Raw genomic sequence first — 27,993 nt, 5'->3', positions numbered from 1 at the left:
TCATGGGACAGGTTGCTTCATGAATCTACTAGTCCTTTAACAAAATCCACTCGTCATGTAGTGTGGCGACAAATAATGGCAGCAATCTCATTATATAAGAGGTCTGATATAGCCTCTCTGATTATGCCAAAGTTCATACCAATCAATCAATCAATCAGTGACACTTATAAAGCGCGCTACATACCCGTGGGGTCTCAAGGCGCTGGGGGGGGGGGGGGAGCCGTTACTGCTCGAACAGCCAGGTCTTCAGCTTCTTCCTGAAGGAGAGGTGGTCTTGGGTCAGGCGCAGGTCGGTCGGGAGGGAGTTCCAGGTCTTGGCGGCCAGGTGGGAGAAGGACCTTCCTCCTGTAGTCGCTCTTCGGATGCGGGGGACGGCGGCGAGGGCGTGGTTGGCTGATCGGAGGTGGCGTTTGGGAGCGTAGAAGTTGACTCGGCTGTTGAGGTAGCTCGGGCCTTGGTCGTGTAGGGCTTTGTGTGCGTGGGTGAGGAGGCGGAAGGTGATTCTTTTGTTGACGGGGAGCCAGTGAAGGTCTCGCAGATGTCCGGAGATGTGGCTGGTTCGTGGGATGTCGAGGATGAGTCTGGCTGAGGCGTTCTGGATCCGCTGGAGTCTCTTCTGGAGCTTGGCGGTGGTCCCGGCGTAGAGGGCGTTGCCGTAGTCCAGTCGGCTGGTGACGAGGGCCTGGGTGACGGTCTTCCTGGTCTCGGTGGGGATCCACCAGAAGATCTTCCGTAGCATGCGTAGGATGTTGAAGCATGCCGAGGAGACGTTGTTGACTTGCCTGGTCATGGAGAGGGAGGAGTCCAGGATGAAGCCCAGGTTGCGTGCATGGTCTGTCGGTTTGGGTGCGGTGCCCAGGGCGGGAGGCCACCAGGAGTCGTCCCAGGCGGAGGGAGAGGAGCCCAGGATGAGGACCTCCGTCTTGTCCGAGTTCAGTTTCAGGCGGCTGGTCGTCATCCACTCGGCTACCTCTTTCATCCCTACGTGCAGGTTGGCTCTGGCGGCGGCGGGGTCGTTGGTCAGGGAGAGGATCAGCTGGGTGTCGTCGGCGTAGGAGATTATGCTGAGGTTGTGTTTGCGTACGATGGCCGCGAGGGGGCTCATGTAGACCATAGTAGTGTTTGAATACCTGCAATCCCCTTATGTTGCCACGTTTCTGCAGATCTACATACTGGTGCTGAAGGTAGTGGTAAGCAATAGTTACAGGGTTATAATGCTCTTTAGAGTCTGTGCAAACCAACTAAATTGCATGTTTTAAGGGTTTTCAACAACTCTTCCCTAATCTTTTCCCATACTGAGAAATGTTGGAAATTTACTCCTGACAATGGCAGACGTAAACCTTCTTTCAGAGTTGAGAAAAAAGTGGTTGGAAGGAAAGTGAACTTGCAAATACTCAGATTTTCCCATGAGCAAATCTACACATGCACATTTGCTCATGTTAAAATGCAGTTCACAAATATTTTCTAGGAGTACTATTTCTTGTCCCACTTCTGTAAATTCTAGGGGATTCGTGAAAGCCGTATATCTACACTTAATGCAAGGACATACACCATGGGTGCACCTTTGAGACTTTCTTTAATAGTTAGGCCCCTAATTTGGTCTACCATTGACCAAGACCTTTCGCATTTATTAAAAAGCTTTCTCTATCTGTATCGGCTGGCTTCAATTCACTGTCAGTGGCCGCATTCTGCTCTTTGAAAAGGAGCATATCGGAACTCAAAATAGTTTTGTTCAGTGCCAGTAACTACTGTGGCAGTGTGTGTGCTTTTTGAGACCAAAACAATTTTTGCTTATGCCAATGTTTTTTTTATAAGGGTGAGTGCCTGGAAGCTCCTACACCAATAAGGGTTTACAAAAACCTTTAAAAAACAATTCACACATTGACAAAACTAAAAAGCTGACCACCAATTTCAGACCCACTGGCTTCACTTATTTATTTTTGTTTCCCATAATCTTATTGAAACTGGTTACACTGATTTTCCATTATGAATATTTTGGGAAAATACTAGCATGCATCAACACGTCACTAAATGATGCTGTAAAGAAATGGTTCCTAAAATGTTACAGTAGTTCAGCGAAATATATTTTTTTTATTGCTTTCATTTTTTATGAACATTTTATTTTGAAAGCAAAGAATCATCAATCTTGCTTTCAAGCTGCTGTAAATATCTGCATCAAATCAGAGAGCATTTTGGGAGCATTATACATAGCCTCATATGGCTATACACTTCTTTATACTGCAACCACTGACAGTAGCGCAGTAAGAGCTCACAACATTTGCTTAGAGCGCTCACCCTTAAAATAAGGCTTTCAAATAATGAACCATAGATACAAGTTTAAAAAGCACTAACATATGGACACAAAATTACCGTAACTGCAGACAGTGTCCTTCCCTGAACCATAATGTGGTATTGCGAACTGGCAACCAAAGGGTTTGTGCTGCACGGGGGATGGGCCTACTTGTGCCCAGGACAAAATACACATGAAAACTTCTTGCCCTTGACCCCAAACAATATGCCCTGGGCGTCTGGCTATTGGAATTGCACATCCCTGCTTATTTAAGGCAGAATTAGGGTAACATGGGCACAAGAGAGGCAGACTTTGTGGAACACAAGTTTGGCTTGAGCAAAAACCGGATGAAGAGGTGGGATTGGAGTTCCTTCTGAAGTTAAGGTGAGAAAGAATATAACTGCCAGGGTAGCTCCTTAAAGAGTCTAGGTGGAGACATGTTCTTTTCTTGTGACCCTTCTGTATTTTTAAATCTTGCCAGTTAGCTGTCCAGTCTCAAATGGTGGACTAAGGCAGATTTAACAAAAGAAGAAGTGCGGAAAACCGACAGAAAGGGAGAAATACAAAGGAAGCTAATGAGCTAACCAGACAGAACACAATGGCTAGAGAAGCAAGGAGACATCAAAGCAGAGACAGAGATACACAGTGAGAGATAGAGGGTGGGAAAGAGAAAGTGTAAGAGTGAGAGCAAAATTTTGAGATATGAAGTTAGACACAAAGACATATCCAAAACATGGAACAAGAAGCATTGGCAAAGCCAATGGGTCTCACCTATGGGAGAGCTATTGGCTTTGCCAATGTGTTTTAGCAATGTTGTACACCAGCGTGGCTGCTGTTCAGCAGGACTAAAAGTTAGTGGTTTAGGAGAGTGGTGTGGAGTAGAGTGGCATGGAGTAGAGTGAAATGTCGAAGCGTGGAGTGTTGTAGTGTGACATGGTATACAGTGAAGTTGCATGGTGTAAAGTGTTGTAAAGCGGAGTACACTGTTACAGAGCAGAGTGGCATAGAGGAGAGTGCTGTGGAATGGAGTTAAGGGCCATAGAATGGAGTGACAGAGTGGTGTGGTGTAGAGTGTCAGACGGGGTACAGTGGCGTAGGGTGGAGTGTCAGAGTGGAGTGAGGAAGAGTGATGTAGAGTGATGTAGAGTGGAGTATGCATGGTGTGGTAGCACACTGCCATTACAGAAAAAACATTTCTAACTGAAATTACCATTACATTCGCACAGACATACAGTGTTACTGACAAAACTATACAGTGCACAAACAAGAATATGTGGAAAACGGAATCACATGGTGTATTTATTTGTATTGATCGTATTAAAATATTGGTTTCCGCTACACCTCAGAATTACCACACAAAAAAGTGCTACATTTGTGCTTTCCTTATTTTGATACACCTTGAAATATTTCCTGGCATTAAATTTTGTTGTGGGCTATAAAAAAATAACATTCTACTGCCTTTCCGGTCACCCTCCAAGTACCCAAAAAGATTTTCACATAAAACCTTTCACTTTGCAGTCAGAGAAAGAAAAGTAAATGGCAACCTCCCTTGCAAGAAAGCGCCTGACATTTCACCTCTGTATTTGAATGGATAGCAAATGTGAAAAGATAAAAAGCGTATTTAAAGGCCTGTTTATTGCTCATTCACTTCTAAACCCCAGCATGGTTATTTCTGGGGTGCTTCAACAAACCCCACTCCCCTACTTCCAGCACCTATGATATGGGCGTAACATTGACGCAAATGATTGTTTAAGTTAGGCTATTAGTAAATAAAACTGACCAAAATAAAAAGCTCAGACACAAAATTGTTGCTCGCAGGCATTAGAGATTGATGAACTGGTAGTGGCAGAGAGAAGTAGAATCAGTCAAGCAGAAAGACTGGAAACCTTTGCAAAGAAATACAGCACATTTACTGTTCCCTAAACTACCCTAGAGTAAAGACAACTGAAAACACATGTACTCTTGTGGAGTGCTTCATGAAAAAGAAAAAAAGTTCTCAGAAAGCGAGCACTCATGGAAGAATACAAGGAGCCAGTCCGATAGGTGGTAAACAGGTCATGCTCCACAGGAGGGACAATGGCACGCTGGACAGTCAGAAACAAATAAAGTCAGCTAATAGGAAGTAAGCAAATGTGAGTTACAAAACACAACGCCAATGGTAAGCAATGGCGGAATACATTCATATGAACGCTTTCAGCATGTTCCCAATATGTCTTTGCAAGATAGACTACAACCTAAAATGCAGTGTGCCTAATGTAACAGCCAATCAGTACAGTATATGCAAACCTACATATTTTTAAAAGTATTATACAATTATAAGGCTAATCCAGATCCATGGTGACTAATATTTAAGAGTTCAGGTTTAGTTGAGAGAGGAGACCAATGTTGTGCTGACAGCAAATGCAATTATGTAAGCTTACGAAAGTTATTATCCTTTCAGTAGTATTAAAGACTTTTGATAAGAGTGTGAAATAGCAGTACCTTTTTCCACACACAAGCAAAAGTGGTTAGCAATAGTAGCTATAAGAGTACACTGATACAAAAAAAAATCTTTAACAAAACAGAAAGAACGGCTAATCAAAGTGCTGGGTCAACTCAAAGGAAAGCGTTGCTCAAACTATACTATAGGATTCGCGATATGAGAGGACACCATGCTTTTAAGGTCCTACCTCAAGGAAAGCATTCATCTGTTTCTGAACCCGGTTGACAAATCTCCACTGGATGACTAAGCTTTGGAAATAGAAAAAGGTGCATTAGAAAACAATCGGTATCCGACAGATTGGTTGCTAGTTGTCCAGTTTAAGATGGCTAGGTGTGTCAAAAAATTTATTAATGTATATTAACTGAAATACAATGTTGCTGCATGCTTTAGGGAACATAAAAGTAACAGAAAATCTACAAATAGATTCACAATTCACCTGATTATGGTGTTTTATTTTCTTGTGATAGAGATCAAAGTCCTTCTCAAAGATCATTTCAGCTATAGAATAATGATTATCAACACAGCGCATTCTCTAGAATCTGAGTTGACAAAGTAATTGACACACTACAATGTGTTATTAGTCTGACTTATTTCTCAACACTGCAATTACTAATATGGTACGAGTGTGAAGAGACACTTGGTGAGGTTCATAATTTTGTGGAATGTAAAATAAATCTAAATGTCCTCTAATACTTTGCATGTAATAGCAATGCTACGAAACAATGAGTTTTTGTACTTTGAGAGGAAAACAATTACCCATAACCAAAATTTACTTTCATGCCTGTTGAAAAGTTGAAGTAAACACAGTAGGGCTTTCAAGGTGCACCTTAATGCACACATTAGGGATCATGGCTTGTCAGCATCAGTCCTTCTCTGCAAGTCCCTTCAAAATGTATACTCTTGCAAATCTCCTACTGCATCATACAATGATGAGGAGAGATGTCTAAAATGTTTCTTACAAACTGTAGTCAGTCAAACACAGGATCATCTTGGCTACGCAGAATTAAACATAAGACTTCTAAGCCTAAAGTTAAAGACATTCAGAGTTTTCCACCAGGTTCTAAGGTTGCCTTTCCTACATTCATAAAAGGCGTTTGTATTCAAATGTGACTTATTGTTCCTCATCCATGAAAGGCAACAAGCCAGATTTAGAAGTTGAACCTTTAAGGTTATCATGGCAAACATGTGGAACTTGTTGGCACTGAATATTTAAGTATGCCTAACCTAGCTGCTATAAAATGGTACAAGACAAGAGTATGTATGCCACATAACTTGATGCCAGTTTTACTGTATGAGTAGTTTATTTCTATATGACTTCCAATGCACTTTAAAATATGAGATTGATTATCTTGATTTATCACCACGAGGCATCTGTTGTAAGTTGCCTTTACATACTACTGCTTCATACAGGTAATTTTGAAACGTCTCCATAATAATCTAACAAACAGGCATTTTATCTAAACAAAATACCTAAAAGAGACACATAGCTTTTCAATCAACTAACCTACTATGGGCAGAACTAGAGACACGCACTGATCAGTGCCTCGCGAGTGATAGCTTGCTTTACAATACTCAACTGCACAATATTAAGAAATGGACTGGTCCTAATCAACACAGTGCTCTCTATGAAAAAACATAGTTAAGTGGGTCCTATGAGAACTATGTGTGATGAGTACCTATAGAGGAGTTAAAGGCAGTGACTCACAATAGAGGTTTAAGGTAGGTTATGGCCTGAAGGAGGTTGAGCTTGAAAAGTCATGAATTATAACAATACATTTATCACTAAGATTCAATAACATGAAATTATACTTTTGCTGCCAATACCAACCAATTTAGGGTTAACATTGTATTGCTGGTCTGGAAGCCAAATTATATGTGCTCAGCTCCTGTAATCTAAATGACTAACTTTATAGAGTACATTTACAAGGAGTGGTTTAACCGATTAACCTAATATACCAATTACATTTATACTTTCAGTAGACCATATTGCAATTACACTTAAGTACACAAACTTTTAATTATGAAATGGAGGAAAAGGAATAGTGTCCAAAAATATACTCACTCAATATATTCCCTCTTGTTTTCGTTTGTGACCACTAAATCGGACCCATTTGGCTTCAAATCAACTTGGTAAGTCTATATTAGGAAAGGTTAAGAGAGATATAGTAACATAGTAAGTGATGAAAGATGTACGTTGAAAGCCACGAACATTCAGAATAGAACAGAACACAGATTTAGTCAAATATGTCTTTATTTTCCTCAGACATAGTTGCAGATGTAGTTAAAACCATACAGAAAATATGCATACTTACCATTTCATCTCAGTTGGTACACAACACTACCCCGTTTTACCAACCATGTCCATGGGATGTGTGAAGGAATAAAACACATCTAAATCATCAAAACAGATGACCTTGAAAAAATTAGCTGAGACGCCACATGAATGCAGCACTTACGACTCATGAACCTTAAAGACAGTGGAGGAGGCTATTCTGCTGCAGGGATTGCCAGCACAGGGGAGACCTTACTGGTTTCCCTACAACAACTTCACTCTTAAAGGAAAACACGACAAGGGGCCAGATTGCAAGAATTTTGTACCTCATAATCCCTAATTTCATTCAGTACATAAATAATAACGGGATCCGTCTAAGGCTGGAGCCTAACTTTCGTTGTCTTTACTTGTGGATTTTAGTTGTACGATTTACATCACTGACATTACTCCGTTAAAGTTCAAAAGACTATTACTATCAAAGTTTATCGGCACAAACAAACTGGTTACCCATTGTACCTCAGCAGTTTAGTAGCAATCTATTCCTACCTCGCTTGCAGAGCTCCTAGACTGGGAATACTGTGGAACCACATGTATGGGGTAGTGTCACAATCAACAGAATATAATCCCTCTATCTATCCAGCTACATTAAATTCAAATACCATTTTAGTGAGACTGTAAATGGACCACAGGGCGGGAGAGGCTAGGCTATGCATGCAGTTAATGGCCCCAAAGGCCCTACATCAGTCTCAGAGAGACAATGTCTACTTAGTGGTCCTCTTCCATAGGATATTTTGCAGGAACAAAATGATAAGCTAGACTCAGTGTATAGCTGCATATGAAAGTATCACCCGGTGCACCAGACCATGGTGATAACATCACAAACATGCAGGGTGGAGCAGGTAGACGGCGGGAAGGCATCCACTACACTTTACCCGTCAATGGTCTGTCACAGCATATATTCCAGCCGAGTGCCTGAGTGCACACCGGGAAAGACAGCAAGGAAGCTTCCAATGCAATTCAATTCAATAACAACTTTATTCGGTAGTTTTGAAAAAAACACCATAAAAGTTCACAGTGAGCAAATTACATGATTTACAAAAGTTAAAAACCATTAAAAATACATTGGTTAAAAGGCATTTAAAAAGAGCAACAGCATCTCAATTTGTATAAATTTTTCGACCTTATAATAATATACAGTTTTCCTGTTGTCTAGCATTCTTTCGTTTGTGCAAAGCTGCGGTATAATTCGTACTCAAAGATTCGTACGATGACGTATACAGAATTTGAGAAAAAGTACGATCGCTTTGGCATAATTTTCGTTTTCAAGATACTGAAGTGTCAGATATGCAGGACGGCACTGTCGAAGGCCCCAGAATTTCAAGATGGGCAGTATCCAACGTTTATGGGGTTCAGTAAAAAACTTGCAGAATAACATTGTATGTATCGTTGTTTGTGGGGACACTAGATCACAAGGGCACATAGAAAATGTGGATGTCCAGACATTTTGCTTTGGAAATGCAATCAGTAAATGGAACAGATCAAATCTGAAGCGGGTGAGCAGCATTTTTTCGTACTGTGTTAATTTAAAAGTCAGGTAGGGTTCAACGGTAAACACAGTCTGCGCTAGTAGAGAGTGTTGAACAGATGGTTTATGGATCTCGGATAGTAATCGTAACTGACGCAGGTGAACAAGACACTCCCTTTTTAGGTTCTTTTTTGGGATTTCTTTTATCAGTAACGGATGGTCAAAATACTTCCTGTAACCTAAATCTGTTAATAACGCTTTAACATAGGACAACCATTTGATTTTCTTACAGTGATCCAGTGTTAAGATGTCTTGAATGACCGTCCTAGTCAGTTGGCACTGCTCAGTGACCCATATTCTGCGCCACAACATTATTGGCTGCAATTTTATAGTGTCTGTAATGTAGTCAATGCCCAGCTCTGTGTGGCAGGCATAAGTGGAGCAACTTTTTGGTACCGCCAACAAGTATCTCAAAAAGGAGTTCTCGATTTTTTGTATTGAGTCCACATTTGCAAAGCCCCATATCCCCGCCCCATATGTTGCCGTACTTACACATTTTGAGTTATATATTTGCAGCAGTTCTTTGAGTGGTCGCTGCCCCAGTCTTTGTGAGAAGATTTTTAGCGAAGATGTCTCTCGGAGAAATGAAAGTTTTCTTGCGGTGATAGCTGGGTTCCATTTAAATTTTTCATCAATAACAATCCCTAAATAGGGATAGGTTGTAGTCCTATCCAGTTGTTCGCCATGTACAAGCAGTTTCCTGTTTTTTGCGTTTCTTTTATCCCCCGCGTGCATTGTGTAGGTTTTTTTTGCATTTAGTTTCAGATTCAGACTTGCCATGAAGGCGCAGTATCTATTCAGGGCCAGCTGTAATTCAATTGGTGTTCTTGCTAAAATAACAGCGTCGTCGGCATATAGAAGCGCTGGTATCTGCCGACGAGCTATTAAAGGAAGATCTTTACTGCCTTGAAGCATGGCAGCCTCCTAACCATTAGTATAAAGGGTGAATAGAAAGGGGGCCAGTACACACCCCTGCCTGACCCCCTTTTCCACCCTGAAAGTATCCGTGAGCTCACCTCTCACCCCGAATCTTACCCTGCCTATAGTGCCTGTGTACAGTTCTCGAAGGAAGTGCGCAATTGGGGTGGGAACTCCCATCTTCAAAATAATGCTCCACAACGTTGAGTGTGCCACGCAATCAAACGCTGCGGAGAGATCAACGTATACCATATGAAGAGAAGAGCTTTTAGCTTCCACGTATTTGCCCGCCAATAGGGACAGATTTAGGGCCTGGTCGACTGTTCCTAGCCCCTCCCGGAAACCATATTGTAAGTCTGAAATGATGCTATGGTCGGTGGCCCACTCCTGGAGTCGCTCGAGGAGTATTCGTCCTGCCATCTTTCCTAGAGAGTCCAGAAGGGAGATCGGTCTATAGCATGATGGACTGTTTCGATCTCCTTTTTTGAATATCGGTACCAACGTCGATGTTCTCCAAGAGTCTAGAAGGCCCACTTCAGTAGTGGCGTTCAGGACGTTGGTTAATAAGGGAGTCCATAGATCCGGGAGGTATTTAAAAATATCAACGGGGACGCCGTCCGGGCCGGGGGCTTTGGCTATTTTTGAGAATTTTAAGGCTTTTTGAACCTCTTCATGAGAAAGCTGAAGGTTTTTTGGATAGATGATGTGTGACAAAGGTTCAGGTTGGTCTGTGTCTTCTGTCGGGTCTTTGGAAAAGACTTTTGTGAAGTGTCTCACCCATTCTTGTTCACTTATGGCGACATCAATAGAAGGAGAATCGTCTTTATCTGTTAAAAATGGGGAGCGAACTACCTGCCAGAACATGGTGCTGTCTTTTAGTTCCGAGCTTTGGGTAAGACGTAACCATAGTTCAGCTTTCATTTCTTTTTTTCTGTTGTTTAGGGCAACCGTGTACTTCTTTCTGAGTCTGCTGATTTCAGCTCTGTCCCTATGGTCACTGTTTAAGGCTTCCTTTAGACGCGTGGATGCTTTTGTACATGCTGAATTAAACCAACCTTTCTTTGTGTGAGGCTTTTGTTTATGCGTCCTGGTTAGTTCTTTTTGTATACTTTTTGTAATTGCCAGGAAGCTCTTTATGACTTCCCTTGGTTGTGTAGTAGGGTCCAGACAGTTTGTAATGTCGGCTTGATTGTATGTGACTATTTTTCTGGTTGTTATTTCCTTATCGATACTGCCCCACTTCAGTGTATAGCCGTTCAAGGAGCCTAGTACTAGCTCACGTTGGTTTAGGGCGGTCATGATATCATATGGTTTATTTGGGTTTTTTTCAGCAAGGACCATGGTAATTGGAAAGTGGTCGCTTAAAGGATTTTTGAGGACCTCAAATTCTTCTATGGTAAATCCTGTGGGTGTTGAGATTAATATAAAGTCAATTAGGCTTATTAGACCTCTTCCATTGAATGTGGGCTGAAAAGGAACAGATGGAGTCTTCATTTCATTAGCAAAACTTAGCTCTAATTCAGCCATGACTTCAGTCATTGTTTCTCCCACATTTGAGTGTGTGAAGTGCGTAAGATTTATATCAGCCTCATTACTGATGCCACACTTATTGTTGTTGCTGTTACTACATAGGTGAAGATTAAAGTCTCCTCCCCAGATTATCGTACATGACTGTTTAATGTATTTTGTACGTTGTTCTTGTAATGTTGCCGAGATCTCTGGGAGAAGGGTAATCATATCAGCCTGAGAGAGATTATTATAAAAGTTTACAAATAGGTAAAGTCTTTGTTTAGTAACCTTTAGTACTGTGATCTGGAAGTTCATATCTAATCTTAGGGGGAGTACCTCATCCACAGGAAGAGTGTTTGTAATGTAGGTGACTAAGCCTCCGCTGTTTCTATTGATTTCTTTGCAGGTGACCAGAAAGTTTTAAAGCCCACCATATCTATTGGCCTTATAGCCTAAGTCTCCTGGAGGCAGATACAACCGCTCAAATTGATCTGACTCAGGAAACCAAGGTTTGTCTTTTTTGCGGAAAGACATGCGATATTCCAGAATGTGAAATAAATCTGCAAGGTGGTTGGGATGGGGTCAGCGGGGTTACTTATATCAGATATCAGATTTACAGCTTCCAGGGTAATGGGAGCCGATGTTACAGTCACCGAAGCATCTGTCTTGCGATGTTTTGTTATTGAACAATTAACTGTATCAAGGGTTGGAATAAGCTGGGTTGCCTTTTTTTTCAGAGATAGTGCATGTAGTAGATAGTAAAGTCGTCTCTGTATTGGAGGGTTGTGAAGGTTCCCTATTAGAATGGAAGCTGAAATGTCAATCATTAAAATCTAAGCCAGAAAGGGCATTGAATCTATTATAAGTCGGAATATTATAAGGAGTAGCTAATGGCAGGGCCGCTTGCCTCCATCGATTATCTCCATTCTCTTGGTAAGAGGTTTCAGAGAGATAAGGATGAATAGCAGGAGGTATGAGCGTTTGACTCTGGTGCCACTGTACCGAGCCTGTTGGATAAAGAAACTTGGAATTCTGGAAGGATGTCGGAAGATAAGAATAGGAGGGAAAGGACCTTTCTGGGAACGAATTCATAGGGATAGGCGGAATGTTGTTATTTGTATTTAATAAGTGCCTATAGAAAAAGCCTAATGGGAGAAGGGTTGTGTTGAATTCCCATGTAGAAGGTGGAGGGGCCTTGGCTAGTGTCTTTTCGGCCCACTGAGGGTTTCTAAAAGTAATCGCTACACAATCCCCCTCGAACTTTTTCCGTAAGGGGCCTATCCAGCCTACTCTTGGGTATGGGAAATTTCCCCGGCACATTCTATAGGAAAGTTACAGTTCAAACTTAACCAATGCAGTATTTTGTTTTTCAGGGACGATGTAGTTTCACTCTGTTCTTGTTTGAGTGTCGGTACGTTTACCAATACAATTACATAGGCTCCGCATTCAGGGGGGAGGGTAATGCGTTTAGGGATCTGTCGTGACCAGTATGGTTGTTCATACGGTATCTTCGGCTGCTGGATCTTTGCAGCCATGTGATTAGATTGCGTGGATGCCTGTGATCCTTGTTGGGGTGGTACGTGAGAGTTCCCTGACTGATTAGTGACTGATTGAATGTTCGTGTTAGGAGTGGAAGAAGAACTGTTAGATGATGGGGGTTTATTTGCAGCAGTTAAATTATTGCTGGGAGGGTTCTGTTTCGGGATAGTTGCTGGGGTAGGGATAGGTTTTGATTGAGGGATAGTTACTTTGCTACTATTTGGTTTAAGGTTTCGAGGAGCAGTAATATTTGGAGGAACAGTAGGTGCAGGTTTTGTGTTTAGGGATATTAATTCTCCAATTTGTTTTTCCAGTCGGGCAAGCCTAGTTTCGACTGGTGACAGGTATATACTTAGAAGGTCCCCGATTCGCTCGATCAACTGATCGCTGCCTATGGTAGTTTCATACTTGTCCCTATGTTCCTCCCCTGCGTTTATATCTGAGATCCCTGGGGGTTGGTGTATTTCATTGGATGTCTCCTTACTTTTCTGCTGTCTCACACGTTGGTGCTTCTTTGAGGCCCGAGGGACAGCTAAAGTCAATTGTTTAGTTAGTTTCGGAATTGCTCCCCCTTGTATGTGGGTTGATTTGTTCTCTTGTGTATCATCCACAATTTCGGGTGTTAAAGCCACGTTGAGGGCTGGGGATCTCTCTAGGTCAGTGCTTAAGTCACAGTTGGTAGAGGTATCTGACACTGAAAGATCAACCTCGTTTATTAGTGTCTGGGGGTCATTTTCGGTTTCCTGAGTGGTAGCTGAGTTAGTTGTATTAGATTTGCCGGGAGTGGCAGCAAATTTGATGCTTCCTAAAGAGGAGCGTTTAGCAATGCTCAAATCATCCGATACTCTTCGCTGTAACAATGAAATGCTAAGGTCAATGGCGTCATGTGTTCTAGTAACAAAGCTGTCTATTGGCCCTAGGACTGCCGCTGCTCCCGCGGCGGTCTTACTTCTGCTGCCTCTTGTGGTCATGTTGCAATTTGGTAAATTTCAGCAGTTAGGTAAAGTTACTTATAGATCTCAATGATCCACAGTAAATGTCTACTACTACTCCCAAGATACACAGTAGCACAGAATAAGTAGTAAGCAATGTCCTACTTGTTTAGCTGGCTGAGATGTTAGGGCAGTGGACCCAACCCGACCTCTACGTACTCGGACGGCCACAGACGGCCCGCCCTTTGTCCGGGCTTCGTCCGGGCGTCCCGCTCGCGTCCCGCGTTGAGTGCGTGCCCCCGTTTGTAGCGCCGCCTGGCGCTTGATGATGACGCGCTCCAATGCGCGCTGACACGGCCCCCTGGGAAGGCGAGTTCCTCTCTACTGCGGCCGCTGGTGTGATTGCGGTGCGGCGGCAGGAGGGCTCAGCCTGGATACACCAGCAGGGCGGAAGTCTTCTCGGTCTGCTCAGGTCAGTGGGGGCAGAGTTGAGGACCGGCAAGTCTCCTGGTACGCTAGGGATTTAATTCGCTATCCCTCTCGTTCATTCACAAGGTGCCTGGATGGCCGGGCGTGCCCCCGTTTTGTAGCGCCGCCTGGCGCTTGATGATGACGCGCTCCAATGCGCGCTGACACGGCCCCCTGGGAAGGCGAGTTCCTCTCTACTGCGGCCGCTGGTGTGATTGCGGTACGGCGGCAGGAGGGCTCAGCCTGGATACACCAGCAGGGCGGAAGTCTTCTCGGGTCTGCTCAGGTCAGTGGGGGCAGAGTTGAGGACCGGCAAGTCTCCTGGTACGCTAGGGATTTAATTTGCTATCCCTCTCTTTCATTCACAAGGTGCCTGGATGGCCGGGCGTGCCCCCGTTTTGTAGCGCCGCCTGGCGCTTGATGATGACGCGCTCCAATGCGCGCTGACACGGCCCCCTGGGAAGGAGAGTTCCTCTCTACTGCGGCCGCTGGTGTGATTGCGGTGCGGCGGCAGGAGGGCTCAGCCTGGATACACCAGCAGGGCGGAAGTCTTCTCGGGTCTGCTCAGGTCAGTGGGGGCAGAGTTGAGGACCGGCAAGTCTCCTGGTACGCTAGGGATTTAATTCGCTATCCCTCTCTTTCATTCACATGGTGCCTGGATGGCCGGGCGTGCCCCCGTTTTGTAGCGCCGCCTGGCGCTTGATGATGACGCGCTCCAATGCGCGCTGACACGGCCCCCTGGGAAGGCGAGTTCCTCTCTACTGCGGCCGCTGGTGTGATTGCGGTGCGGCGGCAGGAGGGCTCAGCCTGGATACACCAGCAGGGTGGAAGTCTTCTCGGGTCTGCTCAGGTCAGTGGGGGCAGAGATGAGGACCGGCAAGTCTCCTGGTACGCTAGGGATTTAATTCGCTATCGCTCTCTTTCATTCACAAAGTGCAATTCCAATGCAAAAAAGGGCTTTAGAGTCCAGTTCCTTACATTGCTACGCAAAGGAATTTAGCTTGGACTTCACAAGTATCATTCCTTCTTTCACCTTCCCTCCCTCCTTTTTGGAACTTGGTTCCCCCTCAGCGGGTTCTCCCCTTTGAGTGTAGGGTTTTTCCATCTCTCAGGGGTTTGTGCAAGAAGTCCTGTGTAGTCAGATTCCTTATTGACCTCGTAAAAGGGATGTGCCTTTCTCTGGTCTTGCTCATATACGGATATGAGTAGCATATCCTGAAGGAGCACTACGCTCTATTTTCATATATCATAGACTAGGACCAAGCGACTCAGAAGCCTGTCTCAGTTCTATGTTGGAAGCTAGTTATGCTTGCATTCCATCTGGAGGTGCATACTCACGAGACACTCCTCTTGTTTTGGCATGTGGGTTGTTGGCCTTATAGTATACCAACTTTGCCTGTATTTACAGCCTATCTTCCTCTTTGTAGCAGCCTCTGCAGGGTTAATCAGAGCGCCGGCATGGTCTGCTCTTCCTTATCTTATGTCAAAAGCCCTTTGCCACTCCAGTATTACAGCTTGGGATTGGTAAAAAACCATCCAAGCCAACCTGAAATGAATAAAAGCAAACCCGGACACGTAGTTGCTATCAATATAGCCCTTCAGAGAGGTTTAGCTTTGTCCAGACACAAGGGAGCACCCAGTTTAAGTCAGAACAATACCTTTTAGGCTTAGAGTGTCGCATAAATTATGCAAAAAAGCAGAGATCTCTGGTTTAAGTCAGAACAATACCTTTTAGGCTTAGAGTGTCGCATAAATTAAGCAAAAAAGCAGAGATCTCTGGGTAGTTCCTAAGTTAAGGTGGAGAGCAGCTCCTGTATAGAGCAGCCTACAACACCACCAACACTCTGAATAGGCTCATTTTACAGCTCGGCGTGGATGGCACTGTGCTAATCCCATGATAAAAAAACTGACATTTGAGGTGAGCAGATTCAGAGTGAGGATGGTGGTTGTAGGGTGCTCTATATAGGAGCTACTCTACATCTAATCCGCAAAACCAATCATCTTTAGTTGAGCACTACTTTTACATTCCCAGGAAACGTCTGTGTATTTAACTAAAAATCATCCAAATAAAAAAGTTTTTTACGTGAACATGGGGCACATACTTCTTCATGGTAGGGTGTAACCTTATGCAGTAACTTTCTCATTTTTTATTACTCGCACTATGAATAACATATAGAATGAGTTACACTTGCACAATCGCAGAGACCCGAGTAAATAGCAGTTGGAATAATCCAGATGCCATGACTTTAGTTACCCAATGTAACTTTTTTGAAAAATTCCTGTACCTCGATTTAGAGCTCCCACACACTCCTGCAGTGTCCAATTCCTTTTTTGCACAAACTACTCTTGCCTCTATGAAACTCAGAGAGGCCCTCATTATGAGTGACCCACTGATAAATATCGTGCCTTTTAAAATCCAATACAATGAGGAATGGAATTTAAAATAGGACAGACATGCAGATTTTGGTACTTTGTGCTCTGTATGTATCAATATTTTCCAAGCATTTTCTTCCAGTAAATTTCGTTAAGTTTGACCTGTAAAAACTCACCTGGGGAAAATTGCATAGATGCAGAACTTACCTTGAAACTCATAATTCCGAACTCTGCCCGAGTAGCCGTGCGCTCTATGAGACACCCACTCAATATAACATAACATAACATAACATGCGTTCATGCTGATCGAAAAAAAAAATCCCACTTGTAATCAGAGCCTCAGCATGTTGATTAGCATTGTACATTTAACAGACTTGCCTTCTTAATTTGTTACGGCCATTAGACAGCGGCTGTAAATGCCAGTCTAGGATTAATGAAAAACTTCAAAAGAGGGCAGAATCAGCATTTCAGTGTTTTTGATGGCAGATAGTTTATCATTATTCATTACCATTATTATCCTTGATCAAATCTGTTTGTATCTTTATTCATGACTATTATGATCTCTGATCCCGCAGAGACTTGAAATATAAAATCTTCTGAGACCTCTGAGCCTTTCTCCATCTCAAAGGTGTATCCATTATCTTCCCAACTTTTGTCGATCTACTCAAGCTTTCAATTTCCTCTGCACAGGCCTCTCCCTCATGGAAACATGCAATGGTTATCCCAACTACTGAAAAAGCATTACCTGGATGCTACCAACTTGAAAAATACAGTCCTATCGGCCGAGCAAGATGGCACCCGAATAGATCGCTGCGCCGCTCGCACCGTGCTACTCAGTTTCTTGGCAATCCACTATGTGCGCTGGAGTCTGGCCTTTGATCAGAAAGCTGCTGGTCTTTGTGATGTGCAGCCGCCGGCGGTCTTCCCAAGGATATAACTACTAATCGCGGGGCGGCAGGCCATTCTCGCTAGTTTGTGTTTTGACTGCCACCTTAATTTCTTTCCTTCATCCCGTGGCTCCTGCTGAGCCCAGGCAGGCTGTTTCAAAAGGACAACACAGAGGAGCAACACGACAGCCCGAGGTGCAAGGGGAACTAAGACTCAAGTTCTCCCCACGAGCACCGGAGCTACTGGTCGGCTGCACCGGCACTGGATTCCGAAAGCAGCACCGGAGGGATACTGGAGGAGGTAGTAAGAATGCAGCCCAACGAGTGACTGGGTGATCCGCGCTCAGAGAAGGGGAGGACTCGCAACCTTCTATCGCAAACTTGTTTCCCCCCCATCTGTGCTCTGAACCCTAAGGGGAGGAGAACTGATGATCCGGATAATGTGGTGGTCTCTGAACAAACTACTGAGCTTTTGGATTTGGGGCAACCACCTGACTTGCGCCCCTCCCACTTCAACCCTGAGGATGGCCAGGAATTACCCCTAAGCTCTTAACTAGACAATCTGGTGGCCCGGCCCAACATAATCTGTACTCCTCTGGTTTCGGGTCACTCCAAGGGAACAATCGGCGTGAAAGCTTTAGTTAAAAGAGTAGCAACCCCCCTTGTGGGCCACGCTGGGAAGCCCTCGGTGGACCCAGGACCAGGGGAAAGCATTCCTACTGCAGCGGGTATTGAAAAGGGTATGGTAGCCAGAGCGCATTAGTTACGGCCAATTTCCTCCCCAGAGCTGGCAGGGGAACACTTCTTCTCCATCACCGATGGTTAGGATTCCTCTGTTGGCTGTAACTCCGATGATGTACTGCAACCGCACCACAATCGAGGTAGGCACCTCGCAGCGCCGGAGAAACACATCAAACAAGCTAAAGGGGAAACGGCATGAAAGTCATAGCCAACTGAAGTGGGAATATTCTGGCTCGTAACTTGCCTTCCTCAAAGAAGCGGAACCTCTTAGGACTTCTGGGTCGGACAGAACCATGGTAAGCAGAGAGATAGAAGAACCACCCTCTTTGTCTGCCATCCTGTTGTCAATCAAACAATTCCAAGAAGAAGCTAAGGCGGACAACAGACAGGCAAAGGGTGCAGACCAAAAACTACAGGGGGGATAAGGAAACTGACAAGATGTGCTCAGATATTGCTGAAGGCGTTACGATGATTGAAAATCGCACTGAGAGCCTCGAAGTCAAAGTTAGTTCTTTAAAAATGCAGAGTATCTTCCAAGGCGCTTGCATGATTAATGTCATGTGGAAGTTGAAGGACCAGGAGAGCAGGCAATGCCGGAACAAACTCTGACTTCTGGGGATCCCCAAAGGAGTTGAAGGGGACGACCGGCGGCGGTTTATCGTAAAGCTGCCGAAAGGCGCATTCCCCGACCATCTCAATTGGAACTGGTACTCAGAGATATAAAGGGCTCACTGGTTCCTTTTTACTATTAAGAAACAGCAACCTACCGAAGGAGAGAAACCTATAGTCATGTTGGTGTTCTTTGGCAATGTTTTGCTAAGACAACTGATATATGAACATGCTCGCCTTAACTAAAAAAAAAAATGTTTGAAGGGGTGTCGTCCTTAGCTAAACCAGATTTTAGCATGCTATAGTTGAACGCAGATGGCGTCTCCGCCAGCTGTTTGCACTTTTTCAACAGCTGGGAGCCCAAGTTTTTGTTAATGAATGCGGCTCAAAATCAATTTAAATGGCTCTTCTCGCAGCTTTACATCTGAAATCAAGGCTCAGGAATATCTTGATGAAATTAAATCAAAATCTGGGCATGGTTAGCTCTCTTAGTAGGGGAGGTCTTTTGGTCTGTGAAAAAAGTGATTTGGTTTCGTATTATTTCTTAGGGGAAGGGGAGTACGGGATAGTGGCAAAAGCTGGAGTCACACAAACTAATTTGAATCTGTCAGCGTTTCACCTTTTGTTTAAACTGTGTTGAATGGCTAACACGGTGGGGGTCAGGTGACAGGGTCCTATTTTGGTGTCATAATTCAGGCGATTCCTGATTGCTCGGTGTTTTAGGGAGGGTGTAGGGAGGTTCATGGGGATGGGAGGCCCAGGGGAGCAGCTCAAGGGTCCCACACCTTGAAACATATTTGTAAATGTGCATAAAGGATACTTTGTTGTTGTTATGGAGTGCCTTGGGATTGGTCTATCGTGAGTGTTTGGATTGTGGTTTTTGCTTCTGTGGCTTTGTTTTCCTTGTTCTCCTTTTCCTTCTTTTCTTTTTGCCTTCTGGTATTTCGATCTATCACAGTGCAATGGAAGCAGAGTTAAACTAATATGTCGAACTTAGCGAATTTTAGAATGATCACTCTTGATGTCTGTGGGCTAAATGATTTACGAAAGAGGCAGATTATTTCCAAGGGTTTACGACAGATGGGGGCAGATCTTGTCTTCAAGGGACACAGGTTGGTCTTGTAAACACGCTGGGTTATACTCTTGTAGGAGGGACCTCACAGAGTTATGGTGTTAGAGGGGTAACTATTTTAGCCCGACGCAGTAGCCTTTTCCAGATTATTCAAACTAAGGTAGACCCCCATGGGTCTACAGAGTGTAGGCCCTCATCTAAGCCCTCTTTTATCCTATGCTCGATTTACGGTGGCAATGCACACGACCCTGGGGTAATTAATTGGCTTACCAGGGAGCTGGCTCATTGGCCTCTCCCATTATAATATGCGGGGATTTAAATTGTAATCTACCCTGCGACTGGGCCGTGGATAACCAACAGCTTTACACAGGTCGATAACCCAAAGTTTAACAGGCTCTGAGGAATCTATTTCATGTTCATGGACTAATTGATGTATGGTCTCATCTGAGACCGCACCACTCAGAGTATACCTATTATTCCGTCCCTTATCAATCAAATAACCGCCTAGAATACTTTTTGGTGCCTGCCTCATTGATCCAGGCTGTTAATATTAAGCTTATCCCCTGATCACATCACAATCCTTTAATTTTAGGGGTTAAAGGGAATACTCCTCAGCAGAGAATGCGCTGCCTGGAGCTTTGAGAGGAGTTTATTATTCAACAAGGAATACTGCGATTATATGAAAAGCTGGAGTCTGGATTTTCTGAAAAGAAATAACGGCTCCGTTCAAATAGGGGTGGTTGGGGAAACCCTAAAGGCGTGTATGGGGGTGAAACGCTTCAGTTCTCACGAAGGATGAATAAAAGGGAAAAACACCTGATCCAAGAGCTCCAAAAGAAATTAGCAAGCACAGAAGAAAAACGTATTGGGGCAGTTGAGCAAAAGAAGGAAATTGAGCCTGCACATTTGGAGGTTGTGGCAGCTAGAGCATCAATCAGTGAAATCTTAGCAGTGAAAGCCGCTTCCAAGTGGGCTGCTGCTAAGGAAAAGGTGTATGAATTTAGCAAGCAATTCGGCCACCAGTTAGCCTTGAGAACTAGACAGCACGCTACGAGCAACGGGATACACTCAAAGACCCCAGCTGTCTGGTTAATCACTGAGCCGGGCAAAATCTGAACAGTTTTCCTCTAGTTTTACCAAGCCCTGTACACTTTTATTTATTTAGCGATTTATAGAGCGCCTGGTGACCCGGAGGCATCCCCGCGCTATGAAATCAGTGAAGACCTGAGGGGAGGGGGCGGGATACTACTGGGGGAAAAGGAGGGTTTTCAAACTTTTGCGAAAGAGGAGGTGGCCGGCTTCCAGACGCAGGCTGCGGGGAAGTGAGTTCCATCCTGAGGACGCTTTGACCGCAAAGCGTCGCCCACCGGTGCGTACCTTCCTGAATCTAGGGACAGTGGCCAAGCGTTTGTTGTCCGAGCGCAGGAGTCTGGGAGCTTTGTAGGGGGTGACCATGTCTTTCTGGACAGCTGGGCCTACACCGTTGATGAGTTTGTGGGCAGTGCACATGGCCTTGAATTCTACCCTCTGGCGTACAGGAAGTCAGTGTAGGGCCTTGAGGGCAGGTCTGGCCGACGCTCTGGGGGGGAGATTCATAATGAGCCGCGCCGCCGCATTTTGAGTGCGTTGGAGTTTCGCCAAGGTGGATTCGGGGGCACCGACGTAGACGGCGTTGCTGTAGTCCAGGCGGGCAAGAATGAGACCTTGAACCAGTAGTTTTCTGGATAGGGGAGGAAGGAGTGGAAGGATCTTGCGGATGGATCGCATGAGTCCAAAACAGATTCCTGCTGTTTTGGCTGCCTGGGTCTTCAAGGTCAGCTCAGGTTCAAGCCAGACTCCCAGTGTCTTAATTTCTTTTTTCGGAGTTGGCACCTCACCGAAAACGTCTGGCCAGACCGACGGGGGAATGGATGTCCATTTCTTGCCCATGAGCATGATTTCAGTTTTCGCTCCATTGAGCTTAAGAGAGGACTCGCTCATCCAGATGTAAATGTCCTGGAGGCAGTTCCGTAGGTTATCTGGGTGGTTGTCAAGGTGGGATAATGAGACGACCAGTTGCGTGTCGTCCGCATAGCTCACTATTTTTATCCCGTAAGGGGTAACGACATCCTCAAGGGGGGCCATGTAAACATTAAACAGGGTGGGACTAAACGAAGACCCCTGAGGGACTCCGCTAGAGAGTGGTAAAGGGGCAGAGTGTGAGTTGCACTAAGAAAGGCGCTGGTACAGCAGCTACTAGACAAAGACAAAGAGCTATCAATAACTTCTTAGATCCAATTTTGATATCAAGTCTGAGTCCGGAGGATCGCAATAACTAGTTTACCGGATGGCAAGGCTGTGTGCTCTGACCTTATTCCGGTTGAATTTCATAACATATTTATCAATCAAAGATATGTTTAAACCACTGTTTGAACAAATTTTTAATGGCTCGCCCCCTCCTTCCTCTTGGTCATTGGCAAAAATCATTATTTTCCCTAAAATGGACAAACCTCTCTAGGAAATGTGCTCTTATCACCCAAAAACCTTAATTGATGGAGACTCCAAATGTTATTCTAAATTTTTAGCTTCCAGACTGTTGATAGTAATTGAAAGATTAGTCTCAAGATGGCAATATGGATTTATCCCTAAAATAAGCACTACTGATTGTAGGAAAGTAGTATCTGCTTATGATTACCCCCACTTTTTGCTTTTGTCACACTGTTTTTGGCTTAGTCTGACTGGGATCCTGCTACTCAGGACCCCTGTCTATCTGCTTTCTCCCTTAAATTGCAATGCATGAACTTTAGGTACAATCCAGGTTGGATTCTGGGGTACTCTTATCAGTCCCTCATATATGGTACACCATGTACCCACGGCATAGGAATCCCAGAGGCCTCCCGTGGGCTCCAGCATGTATTATGCCACCCCTGAGAGGCCATCCAAATTGACAAGACAGGCCTGCTACTGCAGACTGTGTAAGATGGTGCTTGTACCATTTACCACTTGTAACCGGCATCCTCTGACCGCATGGGTTACTGTTGTCAAGGATTGTTGGTGCTATAGCCGAATATCGACCCCTCAGCTCTTTACATCCTTCGTGGGACAGCTCATCTCCAGATTTTGGTCATCCTAGACATCTCCTGGTCCCTGTGGCAGCAGAGTCAAACAACCCTTCTTTGCACCTGAAGCACCCGGCATCGGTGGGCATTTGACTACCGAGCATTTGGTCACCAGAAGTGACTCAGACTCTGCCCGCTCTGCTTTCAGGTTCTTCTCACTTTGAAACCAGGCTTGGATTCCACCGGTCCCTCTTCGCCTACCAGGCAGCAGTACTTCTTTGCCGCTCTCCAATGAAAACAACAAAGGTTTCCGACGCCACTTGACACCAATGCACCCGGCTCCTCTGGGATAGGTAACACGGGTACCTGGGTACTCACTGGTGGGTTGGCCTGAGAACCTTCTATGTTCCAAAGGGTTTGCTCGAAGTCCTCGTAGAAGTGCCCTTAACTTTAAATTTCAAACCGTGATTTTCTCATAGAGTTGTACGGAGCACGCTTCTGTGTTTCTTCACTGCAACCATCCTCCGTGGGCTTCCTCTGGGAGGTTTCTTGGGGTCCCAGAGATTCTACGTGCCCTAGGCCCTGTGTCTAGTCATGTTGGTATTACACCATTTTCTTAGTATATAGGTCGGTCTCCCCCTGGAGCCCGCTGTATATTGTGCTATTTACAAGTGTTCTAACGATTCAGTATTGTGTACTTTATGCCCTAGTCTCACCTCGAGACTAGTAGAGAGTGTTATATTAATAAATACCTATTTTTATATAAACACTGTGTGGTTCTCCTTTCATTTAGTTATTTAGGAGGTGATATTCTGGTAAAAACAAGCTGCTCTCCATAGCTACCACTAGGATAGCTTTCAATAAAGGTTATCTTTGACCTCATACATCATAAGGTACGTGTGGACAGGTGCAAGGTGACCACTTTTATTAGTGGACAGCATATACCAATTCACCTTCTCACATTGATCATATAAGGAGGTATATTACATTGTTTGATGCAACACAGGTTGCAGGAGACCCGGTGGCGCTAATCCTTCTTGACGCCGAAAAGGCCTCTTAATGGGTTTACTGGCTCTTCCTGTGACCTTCATGAAGCAAATGGGGTTAGGACCCAGTTTGATTCAGGCCATTAAAGCATTATTTATAAATCCCTTGGCTAGGGTCATGATAAACAGGGTGCAGACAGAGCAATTTGCAATTACACAAGGGACTCGCCAAGGCTACCCCTGTTCTCCTCTGCTTTTTGCAATGTATATTGATCCATTTATCAAGAAGCCAGAGATAAATCAGGGGATCCCCTCAATACATAGGCATGGATTTGACACCAAAATGATGGCTTATGCCGATGATTTAGCACTTGTGACCCCAGATCCCGCAAAGGCAATTGAGGCAATCGAAGGTGAAGCTCAAAGTTTCGGGGAGGTCTTGGGCTATGCTTTAAACAAGGAAAAAGCTCATTATCGTGAATGAGAAAATCAAATGGGCGGATCCCAGAGTGGTTAGCAAGGCCTGATATATCATGGGGTGTATATTCGTTCAAATACTAATACGATTGTTGATGAAAATCTAGTCCCTTTAGCCTCAGAGTTGAATAAGTCATTGCATCGGCTAAATAATTTGCATCTCTCTCTAGTGGGCTGGTGCAACGTTTTAAAAATGATGTTTTCCCCCAAAGATGTTATACTTTTTTAGAGCTATCCTTCTCGAATTTTCAAACTCAATGTTAAAAAAAAATTGATAATCTTTGTCACAGTTCTTATGGACCTACTCTGAGCCTAGAAGATCTTTAAAGTATTTATCACTTCCTAGGGAGAGAGGTGGATGGGCGCTTCCAAACCTAAAACTATACTATTGGGCCACTGTCATGCAGACGTGCCCCGTATTGCTGGAGGATAATCCTCAAGCATGAACGACGAAACTTCCTTCCACCTTCGAGCTTTTAATAGGCACAGAAACTTGGGGTTGTTTGTGGAGGCAATTAGTATACGGATACTCTAAGAGAGTAAGGTTCAAGACTCCTATGGGGACCTAAGGCTTTTACTGCTGTCCGCAATCTATTAGGGATTGGAAGATTGAACTACTATACTCCCACCAGAAATAACAAGAAGCTCCCGGACATATTTGGGGGGTCATTATTTTTCAACTTAGTTTAAAGCAGGGGTCAATAAATTGGGGGTTTCTATTCCTCTGAATGGATTTTGGCCTTTGAAGACCTTAGAATAAAATTTGGCCTTAGTCAAAAAGAGTTTTTTTTAAAATGTATCAATTAGGAACTTTTTACAATGTAAGGCAGGGGGGCCTGCGGGTTTGTTAAATGTGAGCTTATGGAGAAAATATCCAAGCCTAATGCACCACAAGTCGGGGCTATCCATGGTATCCTTAATAGCCTAATGCCCGATGACCTGATTAAGATCCCTGGAAAAATGGCAGGTGAAATTAGGCATCACAGATAAAGCTTCCCTGTTAGCCCTCCGCTCTGCACAAAGCGATCTACTTTCAACTAACTTGCAAGCCCAGTTTTATAAAACATGCTTCCTTATGTATTATATCCAGAGTAAAATTGTGAAACGGGGGGTTGGTAAAGTCACTAAGTGCCCCATTGTTTTGACCAGGGTGCCGATTCTGTAGATATGTTTGCAACCTGTGTGAAGTTTAGCCACTTGATAGAAGATATTTCTTCTTTAATATAGTTTTATCCTGAGATGTTCCATTAACACCTACCATTTTATTGGGGGTACAGGATACTATAGAAAGAAATAAGGGAGGGGCCCTGATCTTCATCGCTATGGCCGTACTCAGGCTATGCATCGCTTTGGCGTGGTTGGACCATAATCCCACTTCTTTTCACCAGTAATTGGCCTGATTACTCTCAATTTATAATTTGTAAAGAGCAATATATGCCAAGAAGGGCATCCGTGCCAAACAAAACAGATTGGTAATCTAGGAACAGCTGATTAAGTGGTCTCGCCAGCCGCCTCTGCAATGAAGGGGGTTTTTAATCACTGTGGCTTAATCAGGATCTCGGGTAATCAAAACTTTAAGTACTGTATACTTTTTTTTATTGAATATATATATCTTTGTATATCAATCTGTTTACATTTGGGTGATGCAAAGTTTTCTTTTTTGCTGCTAAGTTGCCACAGTAGCACTTTGCAAAGGACACTTTATATACTGCTAGGTGTACATGTCGCCGGCTCTTGGCACTCAGCACTTTAGGATTCTGTGTTTTTCATGTACCTTTCTTTGCAATCACTTATTTTTCCAGCTCTTTTTGAATTTAGTGGTATATATAACATGGAGTTATTTACACAAAAGGACTTTCTCCGGAATGTTGTTTACAGATGTTGACCATTGTGGGCCTGGGGCGGCTAGTGTGGGTGGGTGGGTGAGTTATTCCTAGGGAACATGGAATTTCGTTGATTAATTGTACACGGTTGTAAACGCATTAAAAATGGACTATAAAAGTTTTTTTTAAACAAACAAAAAAACTGAAAAATACAGAGCCAAGGCTGTAGTCGCAGCTTTTCCCCTGGTGGAATGGGCCCTTATTTCCTCTGTGGGCTGCTTCTTAGCCAAGGCATAACAGATTTGCAGAGAACAATCCAGCGAGAAATGGTTCTTTTCTGCACTGCATTTCCCTTCTTTGCTCCCATATACCCCACAAAGAGTAGGCCATCCACCCGGAACTCTCTTGTGCGGTCAAGGTAGAACGACAACGCTCTTTCTGGGTCTAGTCGTTGGAGACGGTTGTCTTCCTTTGAGGGATGTGGGGGAACAAAGAAGGTGGGCAAAGTGATGGATTGACCCAGATGGAATGGGGTCACAACCTTTGGTAAAAAAGATGCCCTGGTACTAAGCACCACCTTGTCCGGAAAAGACATAAGATAAGGAGGCGAGCTGAATAACGCCTGTAACTCACTCACCTTCCACGTCGATGTAATTGCCACTAAGAAGGCTGTTTTGCTGGTCAACAACCGGAGAGGACAATTGTGCAAAGGCTCAAAAGGACCGCACATCAAATAAGTAAGGACCAAATTAAGGTCCCATTGTGACATAATGAAGGACATGGGTGGAAACAAGTGAAACAGCCTTTATAGAAATCTATTTACAATAGGAGATTTAAAAGGAGATGGTTGGTCTGGCAGCCGCAAAAAAGAAGACCGTGCAGAAAGGTAACCCTTGAGAGTTCTCAAAGCAGAGCCCTGCTGGGCAAGGGTCAGAATGACCAAAAGAACAGTAGAAAGAAGCAGAAAGAGTAGTCAATAGACCTTTCTGTAGAGTACAATACAAATTTCTGCCAACGGCAGGCGTATACCGACTAAGTGGAGTGCCGCCTGAATAACAATACAGACCTCGGGAGGAACATTAAAAACCATCAACTGCCGCCATTCTATCTCCACGTATGGAGCTGCAGAGTTGACAGGTTCTGGTGGAGTACCCTTCCCTGCTGCTGCAACAGAAGATCCTCCCGAAGGGGAAGCCTGATCGGAGGATCGACAATCATGCTCAGAAGCTCTGGATACCAGACTCTCTTTGCCCAATCCGGTGCCACAAGGATGACTTGGGTCCAGTCGCTCCTGATCTTCTTCAGAATCCAGGGTACAAGTGGTATGGACGAAAAGGCGTACAACAGGACTGAGCTCCACTCGCAACGAAACACGTCACAGAGCGGTAGCACCTTGGAAACTCCAGCGGGCAGTACTGCTGACATTGCGCGTTCTCTTCGCAGGCGAACAAATTTAACCAAGGTTCCCATTGCTGAAAGAGACCTTGCGCCACCTCTGACTGGAGACGCCATTCATGATCGGCTAGGCATTGATGGCTGAGATCGTCTGCCACGGTGTTCAGAGAACCTGCCAGGTGTTGAACCACCAGAGTTATGCCCTGTTCCAGTCATGTCCAGAGACGCAGGGCCTCTCAACAAAGGGTCCATGACCCCACCCTGCCTTGCTTGTTGCAGTACCACATGGCGGTGGTATTGTCCGTTAACACCTGCACCAACTTCCCATTGACAGGGGGAAGAAATACTTTCAATGCCAAGCGAATCACTCAGAGCTCCAGCACATTTAGGTGGAGCCCCGTCTCCTACGGAGACCAATAACCCCTGTTCTCCATCTCTTCCAAGTGGCGGTCTGATCCCAGAAGTGAAGCATCCGTCACCATTGTGGAATCCGGTTGGGGAAGGGAGAGAGGTCTGCCTTTGACCCAATCTCTGCTTGTTAACCACCACGGCAGATCCTTCGCAGTTCCTTCCGAGATCTGAACCGAGTCTGTGAGA

At 44.5% G+C, this 27,993-nt stretch overlaps 1 protein-coding gene across 28 annotated transcripts in view; it reads right to left on the bottom strand.

Annotated features, from left to right (window-relative positions):
- Window positions 1-27,993, bottom strand: part of NEDD4L (NEDD4 like E3 ubiquitin protein ligase) — a 1,724,212-nt gene that overhangs the window by 147,900 nt on the left and 1,548,319 nt on the right. For all 28 annotated transcript variants that reach the window (XM_086960462.1, XM_086960464.1, XM_086960467.1 and 25 more), the window contains 2 exons: window positions 6,835-6,908; window positions 4,960-5,020 (listed from right to left, as the gene is read on the bottom strand). In XM_086960462.1, the coding sequence (XP_086816588.1) occupies window positions 4,960-5,020; window positions 6,835-6,908 (135 nt within the window). The remainder of the gene's footprint in view (window positions 1-4,959; window positions 5,021-6,834; window positions 6,909-27,993) is intronic.

This window comes from Lissotriton vulgaris, chromosome 3_1, assembly GCF_964263255.1.
Source record: "Lissotriton vulgaris chromosome 3_1, aLisVul1.2, whole genome shotgun sequence".
Classification (NCBI taxonomy): domain Eukaryota; kingdom Metazoa; phylum Chordata; class Amphibia; order Caudata; family Salamandridae; genus Lissotriton; species Lissotriton vulgaris.
This window is presented reverse-complemented; position numbering and strand designations above follow the sequence as displayed.